This window comes from Phacochoerus africanus, chromosome 1, assembly GCF_016906955.1.
Source record: "Phacochoerus africanus isolate WHEZ1 chromosome 1, ROS_Pafr_v1, whole genome shotgun sequence".
NCBI lineage: Eukaryota > Metazoa > Chordata > Mammalia > Artiodactyla > Suidae > Phacochoerus > Phacochoerus africanus.
The window spans coordinates 32,139,632-32,153,162 of record NC_062544.1 but is presented as its reverse complement, the minus strand read 5'-3'; the positions used below and the strand labels follow the sequence as shown (position 1 = coordinate 32,153,162).

At 39.6% G+C, this 13,531-nt stretch overlaps 1 protein-coding gene across 1 annotated transcript in view; it reads left to right on the top strand.

Annotated features, from left to right (window-relative positions):
- BDP1 (B double prime 1, subunit of RNA polymerase III transcription initiation factor IIIB) overlaps positions 1-13,531 on the top strand; it is a 106,179-nt gene that overhangs the window by 30,028 nt on the left and 62,620 nt on the right. The window contains 4 exon segments of the mRNA XM_047794370.1: positions 955-1,095; positions 6,169-6,453; positions 8,578-8,719; positions 11,445-11,603. Coding sequence (XP_047650326.1) covers positions 955-1,095; positions 6,169-6,453; positions 8,578-8,719; positions 11,445-11,603 — 727 coding nt within the window.

The following is a 13,531-nucleotide window of genomic DNA, read 5'->3' as shown; positions in this document are numbered from 1 at the left end:
GGGCTTTCAAGAATCTCATGTTTGGGCTTTGTTTCAAGGAGCTAATTTATTTTTGTTTTGTTATATACCTCTTTTTCTGAGGCTGTTTTGTTGTCATCTTATAATCACAACAATATTGGCGCCTATGTATATATAGCACCATTCTCTCCACATTCAGTGTATTTGGAAACATAGAGCTGAGGCAAGGATTTGACTCCTGGAGTAGGTTCATTCTGGTTTGTTCACAGGTTACTCTTTCTGATATAATGCTATTGATGAGTATTTACTGAGAGTGGTCCTGATCAGTATTCCTTTACTTCCCTCTTTGCTCATATTTGGAAGAGTAGAGTTAACAGTGAAAGAGTTGGAGTAAAGTGAGGACATAAAGTGGTAGATGGGCTTTTGAGGACTTACTTATCCTAGCCTTTTAAAAAATATATTTATTATTTATGCACAGTGGAATTTGTAGTTTGAATTGTGACAGAGAATACACCTTTGTAGCAACCACACAAAACAAGACAGGGAACATTCTCACCACTCTAAAAAGACCACTTATTTCTCTTTCTAGTCAGTCTCCACTGCTAATCCTGACCCAGGCAACCATTATTTTCATTTGAATCATCATAGATTAGCTTCTCCCAGAATGTCTTAATCATACTGTTATACTCTTTGGTGTATGGCTTCCTTAACTCAGCTTGTTCTTGTGATTCCTCTGTATTATCACTTGTACCAATAGTTCCTTTCTTTCTCTCTCTCTCTCTCTCTCTTTTTTTTTAAACTAATGTGGTTTGTTCCTTTTTATTGCTCAGCAGTGTTCTGTTGTGTGACTGTACTATAGAGATGAGAGTTTCTTATCCATTCTCCTGCTGATAAGCTCATTTGCTTCTGATGCTATAATTAAGAACAAAAAACTTGAACATTCTTTTCCTTTTTTTGAAATAAAATTTTGAAGTTTTTCTTCTTTTTTTTAAACAGAGGAAAAGCGCCCTTTTGACTTCGATTTTTTTGCTCATTTGCTTCAGAAAGTGCTTGCTGAAGAAGAGAAAAGAAAGCAAAAGTCTGTTAAAAATCAGAGTTCAAAGGAGAAGTCCTCTAAATCACGGAAAAATGTAAAAGGTATTTATTTAAAAGAAAGTGTGTTATTTTACATAATAGTAATTGACTTGTAATATTGTCCCTCAAGTCTTAGAGCAAATAAATACCTCAATTATTTGTAATTCAGGTAGTTGAGATCATCGCGGTGGGGGGTTAGGAGGATCAACTTTTCCTCTGTCTTTTAGTTATCTGGCCTCAAACAGCAGCTCCCTTTTATTCATGTATTTTATTTTTATTTTTTATTTTTTGCTTTTTAGGGCCGCATGCTTGGCATATGGAGGTTCCCAGACTAGGGGTCCAGTCAGAACTGTAGCCATCAGCTTACACTGTAGCCACAGAAACGTGGGATCTGAGACCTGTCTGCAACCTACACCACAGCTCACGGCAATGCTGGATCCTTAACCCACTGAGCGAAGCCAGGGATCTAGCTCGTGGCCTCATGGTTCCTAGTCGGGTTCGTTAACCGCTGAGCCAAGATGGGAACTCCAGCAGCTCCCTTTGAAATTTTATAATTGGCATGGCTGGGCTGTTTGACATCTTTACTGCATCTAGGACTTAATTGTAGCTAATAAAGTAGCATTAGAATTTTAGGGTGTCATGTTTAGTTACTTATGATCATTTTCCTTTTTAGAACAAATCTGCCATGAAAGTCTAATATAAAAAAAATGCAGGAGTTCCCATTGGTGGCTCCGTGGTTAACGAATCTGACTAGCATCCATGGGGGAAACAGATTCGGTCCCTGGCTCGTTCAGTGGGTTAAGGATCTTGCATTGCCGTGAGCTATGGTATAGGTCGCAGATGTGGCTCAGATCCTGGGTTGCTGTGGCTGTGGTGTAGACCGGCAGCTGCAGCTCAGATTTGACTCCTAGCCTGGGAACCTCCATATGCCGCTGGTGCAGCCCTAAAAAAAGCAAAAAAAAAAAACCCCAAAAACAAAAAAATGCAACTCTAATACTTTGGGCTTGTGACTGAATTGTATTGGTTGAGTACACCTTATTTCTGAGGGTTAATGTTGATTTGTATCAGGTAGGAAATTGTTTATATGTAGGTATTTCTATTTTTAGGCTTATATTTTCTTAAGTATTTGATTTCTGATCTACGGTTAGCTATAATCACATAATTGAAGGAGTCTTGAATCTACAGGGAACCTTATCTATTAGTTCTACATTCCAGCCCCTCTCCTTTTATTTTAATGACCAAGAAATAGCCTCAGACATACTAAGTCTTTTTTTCTACAATCTCACGTTGTTAGTAGTGGCAGAGGCAGGACTCAGACTAGGACTCTGAGAGCCTGTGTTGGAGGACCCCAGGAGTACCCCCAAGTTCGATTATTTGCTGGACTCACAGGATTCAGCATAAAGTTGTACTAACAGCTGAGATTTATTACAGTGAAAAGGCATAAAGCAAAAGTGGCAAAGCAAAGAGGCGTATTGGTCCAAGTCTAGGGGAAAATTAGCTACAAGAGTCCTCTCCCAGTAGTCACACAAGATGTGCTTAATTCCCCGGCAGCAAGTTGTGATGAGATACCAGGGAAACTTGGTAAACGAATTTCAGCACCCAGCATTTTTCTTGGAGGCTGGTCATATAGACACCTTCTGTAGTAGAATTCAAAAGTCCCAGAATGTGGTTCCCTTTGTGACACAGCAGAAATAACCCAACTAGTATCCATGAGGATGTGGGTTTGATCCCTGGCTTTGCTCAGTGGGTCTGGGATCCACTGTTGCCGTGAGCTGTGGTGTAGGTTGCAGATGTGGCTCGGATCCCAAGTTGCTGTAGCTGTGGTGTAGGCTGGCAGCTGTAGCTCCAATTCAACCCCTAGCCTGGGAACTTCCATATGCCGATAGTGCGGCTCTAAAAACCAAATAAATAAATAAGTAAGTAAATAAAGCATATTTTAAAAGAAGTCCCAGAAGGAAAACAGTTGTTCAGTACACACTGTGTGTACAAACAGTTCAGTGTTTTCTGTTTGTTTGTTTATTTAGCTTTTTTGGGTCACACTCAGAGCATTATGGAAGTTCCCAGGCTAGGGTTCGAATTGGAACTATAGCTGCCAGTCTACACCACAGCCACAGCAATGCCAGATCTGAGCCTTGTCTGTGACCTACACCACAGCTCACGTCAACACCAGATCCTTAACCCACTAAGTGAGGCTAGGAATCTAACCTACATCTTCATGGATCCTAGTCAGGTTTGTTAACCACTGAGCCACGAAGGGAACTCCATGTACAAACAGTTTAGATACAGCAAGCTACTTTGGTCAGTTAGGCTGGTGGGAACTCTTCTGAAACCTGAGTTCCCAGGTATGGCCCCAGGGCCAACTTTTTTTTTTCTTTTTCAGATTTTTTTATACATTTTTAAAGGTTATACTCCATTTGTAGTTATTACAAAATATTGGTTATATTCCCTGTGTTCTGCAATGCATTCTTGTAGCTTATCTTAGACCCGGCAGTTTGTACCTCCCCCTCTCCGACTCCATATTGCCCCTCCACCCTCCCCCACTGGTAATCCATAGTTTGTTCTCTGTATCCGAGTGTGCTTCTTTTTGTTTTATTTACTAGTTTGTATATTTTTAGATTCTACATTTTGTGATATCATACAGTATTTGTCTTCCTCTCTTTGACTTATTTCACTTAACATCATTTTTTTTTTTTTGTTGTTGGTTCCCATGCTAGGGGTCGAATCGGAGCTGTAGCCTCTGGCCTACGCCAGAGCCACAGCAACGCAGGATCCGAGCCGTGTCTGCAACCTACACCACAGCTCACGGCAGTGCCGGATCGTTAACCCTCCGGCCTACGCCAGAGCCACAGCAACGCAGGATCCGAGCCGTGTCTGCAACCTACACCACAGCTCACGGCAATGCCGGATCGTTAACCCACTGAGCAAGGGCAGGGACCGAACCCGCAACCTCATGGTTCCTAGTCGGATTCGTTAACCACTGCGACACGAGGGGAACTCCCCTCACTTAACATCATGCTCTCCAAGTCCAACCATTGATACAGATGGCAAAATTTCATTCTTTTTTATGGCTGAGTAGTATTCCTGTGTGTGTGTGTGTGTGTGTGTGTGTGTGTGTGTGTGTGTGTGTGTGTACACGTACCACATCCTTATCCATTCATCTGTTGATAGACAATTTGCTTCTATACCTTAGCAATTATAAATAATGCTATTATGAACATAGGGGTGCATGTATCTTTTTGAATTAGTGTTTCTGTTTTTTTTTTTGATATATACCCTGAGGTGGAATTGCTGGGTCATATAGTTCTGTTTTTAGTTTTTTGAAATCCATCTGTTTTCCACAGTGGCTATGCCAATTTACATTCCCACAAGCAGTGTAGGGCGGTTAAGGGCCAACCTTTTAAGCAGGCCTTTCAGAGGAGAGCAGTGAGGCTTGCTCTGTTAATTCTCTCCTGCACATTGCCAGTGTAGATTTTCCTTTTCTACAGTGTAGCACGTGTCATTTTAAGAGTAGTATTGATAACTGCAACGTTATTTCATTCTTTAGTCAGTCTTTTTACGTACTATATATAGCCCTAGGAAATTAAAATAGATGTATTAATTTTTGATTATTATGTTGTAGGTGATAGCATGAGTGACTCACTATATCTTACTTAATGTGAGAACTTTTCAGGTATACTGTTACAAGTCCTAGAATCTAGAAATTGCTGATTATTATTCTAATAAAGAATAAATACAGGAGTCCCTGCTGTGGTGCACAAGATGAGCAGTGTCTCTGCACTTCCAGGACACAGATTTGATCCTGGGCCTGGCACAGTGGGTTAAAGGATCTGCTGTTGCCACAAGCTTTGGCATAGGTTGTAACTGTGACTCAGATCTGATCCCTGGTGTAGGAACTCCATATGCCATGGGGCAGACCAAAAAAAAAAAAAAACCTAGCACTATTTTCCTAGCTTTAAAATCTTGTTTTGACTTCTTTGGAATAAAACTAAATGGCAATGAATTTTATTATCTTTTTAAGATTAGTTTTTTTTTTAGGAGACCATGTCTGATCAGGGATGCTTGCGAAGTTTGCCTTTGGTTTGGATGCTGTTTCCATGGTCATCTCTAATTTTTGTTTTTTTTTTCAATGTAATCCATTCTTTTCTTTTTTATTAAACTTTTTTTTGGTGTCCTTTTAGCTTTTCCAGGGCCGCACCCATGGCATATGGAGGCTCCCAAGATAGGGGTCTAGTTGGAGCTGTAGCCGCCAGCCTACGCCACAGCTACAGCAACGTGGGATCCAAGACGAGTCTGTGACCTACACCACAGCTCACGGTAACACCGGATCCTTATCCTACTGAGTGAGGCCAGGGATCGAACCCGAATCCTCATGGTTCCTAGTCGGATCCGTTAACTACTGAGCCAGGACAGGAACTCCTATAATTCAGTATTTTCATCTTCTGATACAGGAAACTTAATATGGCTTTAAAGAAATTATTTATTTATTTTCTTCTTTTAGGACTGCACCTGCAGCATATGGGAGTTCCCGAGCTAGGAGTTAAATTGGAGCTGTAGCTACTGGCCTTTACCACAGTCATGGCAACATGGAATCCAAGCCACATCTGTGACCTATACCACAGCTCATGGAAATACCAGATCCTTAACCCACTGAGCGAGGCCAGGAATTGAACCCATATCCTCATGGGTACTACTTGAGTTCCTTTCTGCTGAGCCAGTGGGAACTACTCATGTTTTTTTTTTTTGTTTGTTTGTTTTAATGGTTTCTTTGCTGTGCAAAAGCTTGTAAGTTTGATTAGGTCCTATTTGTTTATTTTTGTTTTTATTTATCTTGCCTTGGGAGACTGGCATTTGAACAGTTTATATTAGAGAATGTTTTGCCTATGTTTTGATTTTTTTTAAGCACAATAATATTTTTTGAAATCTTTTACATTACTGCATGTAAACCTACCTCATTATTATTTGCTGCATGGATTTTTGTAGCATAAATGTATTATAACTTATTTAGTCATCCTCTCTTGGACAGTGTGGTTGTCTTCAGATTTTTGCCTAGACACCCTTCAGTATTTATCTTATCCACCTTTACAAATTTTTCTGTAGGTTATTTTAATGTTTATAACAATTCCCCTTATTTTTCAGTGAAAAAAGTTACCAGTGAAAGAGTGAGTGACGATCCAGCTGAGTCTGTGAGTGCTAGAATTTCAGATGCAGAAGGATCCCAAAAGGATACTCAGACAGTTGAAGAAGAACAACAGTCTCTGACTTTATCAGCACAGGATTCAGAACAGAATGTAGTAGAACAAGACCAAAATCAAAAGAAAAGAAGAAGAAAGAATCAGGGTGAAGGTGGTAAACGGGAAGTAAAAAGTCATTCAGGAAATGCCTCTGTTCAGCCAGGCTCTTCTAAAGGAGAAAAACACACAAGTAAGTTTATTACATATTTTAATGGCCCCTATATTACTTGTAAAGACATGTATACGCTGTATGATGTATAACTTAAATACTTCTAGATACTAGCAACTAATAATGCTTTTTAATTGGTTCTATATTCATGGTACAATTATTTTTAAAGGAAAAAAAGTATTGTTTAATAAACAGTGAAATAAGGAGATGTGTTAGCTCCAGTACACTCCCATTAGCAATGATTCTAAATTACATATTTATACTGCCTTCCTTCCTTCCTTCCATCCATCTGTCCATCTTCTCTTTTTCTTTCTTTTTTGCTTTTTAGGGCTGTACCTGCGGCATATGGAAGTTCCTAGGCTAGGGGTCGAATTGGAACTACAGCTGCTGGCCTACACTGAGGCCACAGCTACTTGGGATCCAAGCCACGTCTTTGACCTATACCATAGTTCACGGCAGTACCAAACCCTTAACCCCCTGAGTGAGGGCAGGGATCAAACCCAAGTCCTCATGAATACTAGTTGGGTCCGTTTCCGCTGAGCCACAATGGAATTCTTTCTTTCTCTCTCTCTCTTTCTTTCCCTCTATCTCTCCCTCTCTCTCTCTTTTTTTCTCCTTTTTTGGTTATACCCCCGGGATATGGAAATTCCTGGGCCAGGGATTGAATCTGAGATGAATCTGTGACCTGTGCCACAGCTGTGGCAATGCCAGATCCTTAACCCACTGTGTGGTTCCCGGTATTTGAACTGGCAATGCCACAGAGACAAGCTGGATTATTAACCCTATGTGTCACAGTGAGAAATCCTGTATTGTCTTTCTTAATAAATCACAGGTTTGGAGTTTCCACTGTGGCTCAGTGGGTTAAGAACCTGACTAGTATCCATGAGGATGGGGGTTTGATCCCTGGCTGTGCTCAGTGGGTTAAGGACCCTGCATTGCCTCAAGCTGCAGTGTAGGTCACAGATGCGGCTCGGATCTGGCATTGCTGTGGCTGTGGTGTAGGCTGGCAGCTGCAACTCCAATTTGATACTTAGCCTGGGAACTTCCATATGCCACAGATGCAGCCCTAAAAAGAAAGAAAAAAGATAGGTCTTCATGTTCTACTTCTACAGAGCACTGCTATGAACCTATAATAAGTTGTTAAATTTTTATAAGAGCTACTAAGATAAGTTTTCCTTTCAGTTTTATTTTTTAAACTCCCTAGAATGCAGACATTTTGACACATGTTACTAAGGAATGAGAATTGAGAGTTTAGGCAAGTCTTGGGCTCTTTCTTTATGTTTATATATAGCTTATTTAAAGCAGGCACCAAGTGGAGTTCCTGTCATGGCTCAGTGGCTAACGAATCTGACTAGGAACCATGAGGTTGTGAGTTCTATCCCTGGCCTTGCTCAGTGGGTTAAGGATCCGGCTTTGCCGTGAGCTGTGGTGTGGGTCCTAGACTTGGCTCGGATCCTGCATTGCTGTGGCTGTGGCTGTGCCTGGCAGCTGTAGCTCCGATTAGACCCCTAGCCTGGGAACCTCCATATGGGGCCCTAGAAGAGGCGAAAAGACAAGAAAAAAAAAAAAAAAGATAGCAGTCACCAAGTAAAGAGAGAAGAAAAATATTTTAGCAGATCAGAATCACCTTTTTGTAGAATTTAAATTTTTATGTAGTTCAGCTTCACCAATAAGATTTTAGTTAAGTGAATCCTGATAGGTAATATAATATGACTCATAGGCATTATAATATTATGGGTTTTTTTTGTGGCTAACTATGAAAGACATTACATATAAAGCAGAATAGCTAAACAATTAAGAAATTGGACTTCAGGGAGTTCCTGCTGTGGTGCAATGGGTTAAGGATCTGGTGGTGTCTCTGTTGTGGCTCTGTTGTGGTTTAATTCCCAGTCTGGCACCATGGATTAAGGATCTGGCATTGCTGCAGCTGTGGCGTAGGTTGCAGCTGTGACTTGGATTCATTCCCTGGCCTGGGAACTTCCATATGCCTCGGATGTGGCTGAAAAAGAAGAAAAAACAAATTGTGCTTTGGGGTAATTTCTTAATCATTGCATTACATTACAGTGTTATGTGTAAGTTATTTTATGCTTTAAAAATAGATGTTTTTGCCATCATTTTAAAATAATATGCATTTTGTATTGATAGATCAGTCACTAAGTCCTGAGATAAATGAAGAAGCAGGAAATAAGGAACAGAATCTTCCCTCTGTACAGAACAAAGATGACATTGTGGGCTTATCCTTTAGTGAGAAGACTGAGAGAAGAACTGACCCTGTTCTTTCATCAAGGTATTTTCTATATCTTTACTTACTTGGTCTACATTTTCTGTCAGTTACTGAAGGAGGGGTATGAAGTCTCCAGCTGTAATTGTGAATTTGCTTATTTCTCTTCTCACTTCTTTTTCTTTTTTTCTTTTTTGTCTTTTTGTCTTTTTTTTTGCCTTTTCTAGGGCTGTTCCCATGGCATATGGAGGTTCCCAGGCTAGGGGTTGAATAGGAGCTGCAGCAGCTGGCCTATGCCAGAGCCACAGCAACGCGCATCTGAGCCGCATCTGCAGCCTACACCACAGCTCACGGCAGTGCCGGATCCCTAACCCACTGAGCAAGGCCAGGGATCGAACTCGCAACTTCATGGTTCCTAGTCTTATTGGTTAACCACTGAGCCACGACCGGAACTCCTCTTCTCACTTCTGTTTGCCACGACGGGAACTTCTCTTCTCACTTCTGTTTGTTTTTCTTCATGTCTTTAGAAGCTCTCTTGTTCCTTCCTCTTGGTGAAATCAGCCGTTTTCCATTTGTGTGGTATCATGTGATTTTGCTCTTTGTTCTGAAGCTTGCTTTACCACTCCAGCTTTCTTGTGGTTAGTGTTTGTCTGGGCTTTTTCTTTTTTGTAAAGATTTTATCTTTTGTTTTTGGCAGTTTGAATGTGACATACCCTGCTGGCGTTTTTTTTCATTTGGTTGATTGGTTTTTTGTTTTGTTTGTTTTTACTAGTGTTAACGACCGTAACGTGAAATCTACTCTTCTAATAAGTTTTTAAAATACACAGTGTTAAGTATAAGCACAGTGTTGACAGCAGATTTCTAGAATGCTTTCATGTTGCATGACTGAAACTATATCCATTGAACAGCAACTCTTTATTTCCTCCTTAGCTCAGCTTCTGGAAACCACCATTCTCTTTTCTGTTTGTATGAGCTTGGTTACTTTAGATACTTCACATAAGTGGAATCAGGTAGTATTTGACCTTCTATGAGTGGTTTATTTCACCTAGCATGATGTTTTCAAGGTTCATTCATGTTGTAGCATATAACAGGGTTCCTTTTTTATGGTCAAATAATATTCCATGGTATATGTCACATTTTCCTTATTCATTTGTCTGTCAGTGCACTTTTGGGTTGTTTCTGTCTCTTGGCTCTTGTGAATAATGGTACAAGAAACATAACAGTGAAGACGTTTCTTTGAGATCCCTGTTTTTAATTCTTCTGGATTAATACCCAGATAGGGAGTTGTTGGATCATATGATAATTCTGTTCTCTCTTTTTGAGGAGACTCATACTGTTTTTCATTGTGACTGCATTTTACATTCCCACCCACAGTTTATAAGGTTTCCAGTTATTCCACATTTTTGCCAGCATTTGTTATTTTCTCTTCTAAAAATTTTTTTTATCAATATATAATGACTGTCCTGATAGATGTGAGTTGGTCTCATTGTGGTTTTTTTTTTTAATTACTTAATGAATTTTATTACATTTATAGGTGTACAACAATCATCACAACCAAATTTTACAGCATTTCCATCCCAAACTCCCAGTGCATCCTCTCACCCCCCAACCTGTCTTATTTGGAAACCGTAGGTTTTCAAAGTCTGTGAGTCAGTATCTGTTCTGCAAAGAAGTTCATTGTGTCCTTTTTTCAGATTCCACATGTCAGTGAAAGCATTTGATGTTGGTGTCTCATTGTATGGTTGACTTTACCTAGCATGATAGTTTCTAGGTCCATCTATGTTGCTAAAAATGCTGGTATCTCATTCCTTTTAATGGCTGAGTAATAGTCCATTGTGTATATGTACCACATCTTCTTGATCCACTCCTCTGTCAATGAACATTTAGCTTGTTTCCATGTCTTGGCTATTGCGTATAGTGCTGCAATGAACATTAGAATGCATGTGTCTTTTCATGTCATGGTTTTCTCTGGATAGATGCCCAGGAGTGGGATTGCTAGAGTGGTATTGCTAGATCTAGTTCTATTTTTAGTTTTCTGAGGAATCTCCATACTGTTTTCCACAGTGGTTGCACCAATTTACAATCCCACCAATAGTGTACTAGGGTTCCTTTTCTCCACACCCTCTCCAAAACTTTTTGATGATAGCCATTCTGGCTGGTGTAAGGTGGTACCTTGTAGTGGTTTTGATTTGCATTTCTCTAATGATGAGTGATATTGAACATGTGTTTTTGAGTTCTCAGTGCTAGGCAGCAGGATCTCATTGCTTATCCATTCCAAATGGAATAGTTTGCATCTATTAACCCCAGATTCCTAGTCCATCCCATTCCCTCTCCCTTCTCTTGGCAACCACAAGTCTTTTCTCCAAGTCCATGAGTTTCTTTTCTGTGTAGCACATCTTCTTAATCCATTGATCTGTCAGTGAACATTTAGTTTGTTTTCGTGTCTTGGCTATTGTGAATCATGTTGCAGTGAACATACGGGTGCATCTATCTTTTTGAATTGTAGTCTTGTCTGGATAGATGCCCAGGAGTGGCATTGCTGGATCATATGGTAGTTCTACATTTAGTTTCCTGAGGAATCTTTATACTGTTTTCCATTAAGGTACACTGTTTTAAATAACATGGTGTGAGAAGGATCATAGAAAAACTAAGTATCTGTTTTTGTTAATTATTCCATGATATGATGGATCATCTTCTAGAGTCTTAGCTTTGGATATTAAAAAAAAAATCTTAATTAGTATTAAACAAGTGTTACTAAGAATTCTTTTTTGATTTGTTTTTGTTTCCTTAGTGGTGAGCAAGATGATGTATCAGTAGCAGCTGAGACTTTAGAATCAGACACTTCAGATTTGCCTTCATCAGAAGTTGGTGTTAGACCATTGTGTGAGGTGAATAATGCTGAGAGGAGTTGTACAGAAGAAAGAAATGTTGACCCAAAAAATAAATCTCTGTAAGTGTTTTACATGGTAGGATTTTTATGTAAAAATTTTTGATAATTTATTATCACTTAAGGAATGATGATAATATTGCTCCTTTAGTGATTAGGAAGGGACTACAGACCATTTAATATGTAATTGCACTGTGGTCTTAGTGACATCAAGGTTTTTCACTTTATGTTTCATTACAGAAATACCGTCTTTTATATCTGGTATGTAATAGTGATATGAGTTTTAGCAGAGTATTAACATATGATGAAATTCTAAAAAAATTTAGAATCCTAAATTTTTTGCTATGAGATTTAACTTTTACTTGAATTATTTTTCATGCCTGTTGTCAAGGTAGTAGATTTGATATTGATCACTTTCTTTTTTTTTTGTCTTTTTGTCTTTTCTAGGGCCGCTCTTGCGGTATATGGAGATTTCCAGGCTAGGGGTCTAATTGGAGCTGTAGCCACCGGCCTACGTCAGAGCCACAGCAATGCGGGATCTGAGCCTCGTCTGTGACCTACACCACAGCTCATGGCAACGCTGCATCCTTAACCCACTGAGCAAGGCCAGGGATCAAACCTGCAACCTCATGGTTCCTAGTCGGATTCATTAACCACTGAGCCACGATATTGATGACTTTCAAGAGATTATCTGTTATGTCTTCTAGTATTGCAAAAGAGAGAGAGAGAGAATCAAACTTAAAACTAGTCCTTGTAACAGACACTATATTCTTATGGTTCGAACATCCAAAAGTATAAGAAGGTATAGAGCAAAGTATTCTTCCCACCATGCCCCATTCGCTCTAGCAAGTAACCAGTGTTATTTATTTCAGAGATTAAACAAAATGACATTAAAGCTAATACAAATATATATGTGTATGTGTGTTCCCAGGCCAGGGATCAAACCTGTATCCTCATGGATACTAGTTGGGTTTGTTACTACCCTGCTACCACAAGAACTCCACAAATATATATTTTTTATCTTTTTATTGCTCTTTAAAAAGCTTACTTGTAGAATACTGTACATACCATTTTGCAGTTTTTGATCTTATGTCTTCATATCTTTACATAAAGACCTTCCTTATTCTTTTTATAGTTGCATAGTACTCTACTGTATAGATGAATCATTGTCCTGATTCATGGCTATATTTGTTGTTTTTTACAAACAATGCTTATAATTTTAAATTTTTATCCTTTTACCTTTGTGCAAGTATATTTCTAGAGTAAGTTCCTAAAAATGGAATTGCTAGCCCAAAGTATATATGTATGTGTGTGTGTGTTTATGCATTTATGATTTTGATAGATACTCCCAGAATGCTCTCCATAGGAGTTATACTAGTTTATATTCACACCAGCGATGTAAGAAATGTCTCCCTGTAGTTCCCGTCATGACTCAGTGGTTAACAAATCCGACTAGGAACCATGAGGTTGTGGGTTTGATCCCTGGCCTTGCTCAGTGGATTAAGGATCTGGCATTGCCGTGAGCTGTGGTGTAGTTCGCAGTTGTGGCTCAGATCCTGCACTTCTCTGGCTGTGGTGTAGGTCAGCTGCTACAGCTCTGATTCAACCCCTAGCCTGGGAACTTCCATATGCTGCAGTCGCGGCCCTAAAAAGATGAAAAAAAAAAAATCTCTGTATAGTATATCTACCCCATGCCTCTCTTTTTGACAGGGGTATGTAATTCTTTTATTTTTTTTCCCCCTTCTGGTGCTTACTTCAATATTTCTTACTTAAGGAAAGTAAAAAAATAGAATAATTAACCTCTGCATATAATTCCCCTTAGATTCTCTGATTCTTCTTTTTTTTTTTTTTTTGTCTTTCTGCCATTTTCTTGGGCCGCTCTTCCGGCTTATGGAGTTTCCCAGGCTAGGGGTCTAATTGGAGCTGGAGCCCCCGGCCTATGCCAGAGCCACAGCAACATGGGATCCGAGCCGCGTCTGCAACCTACACCA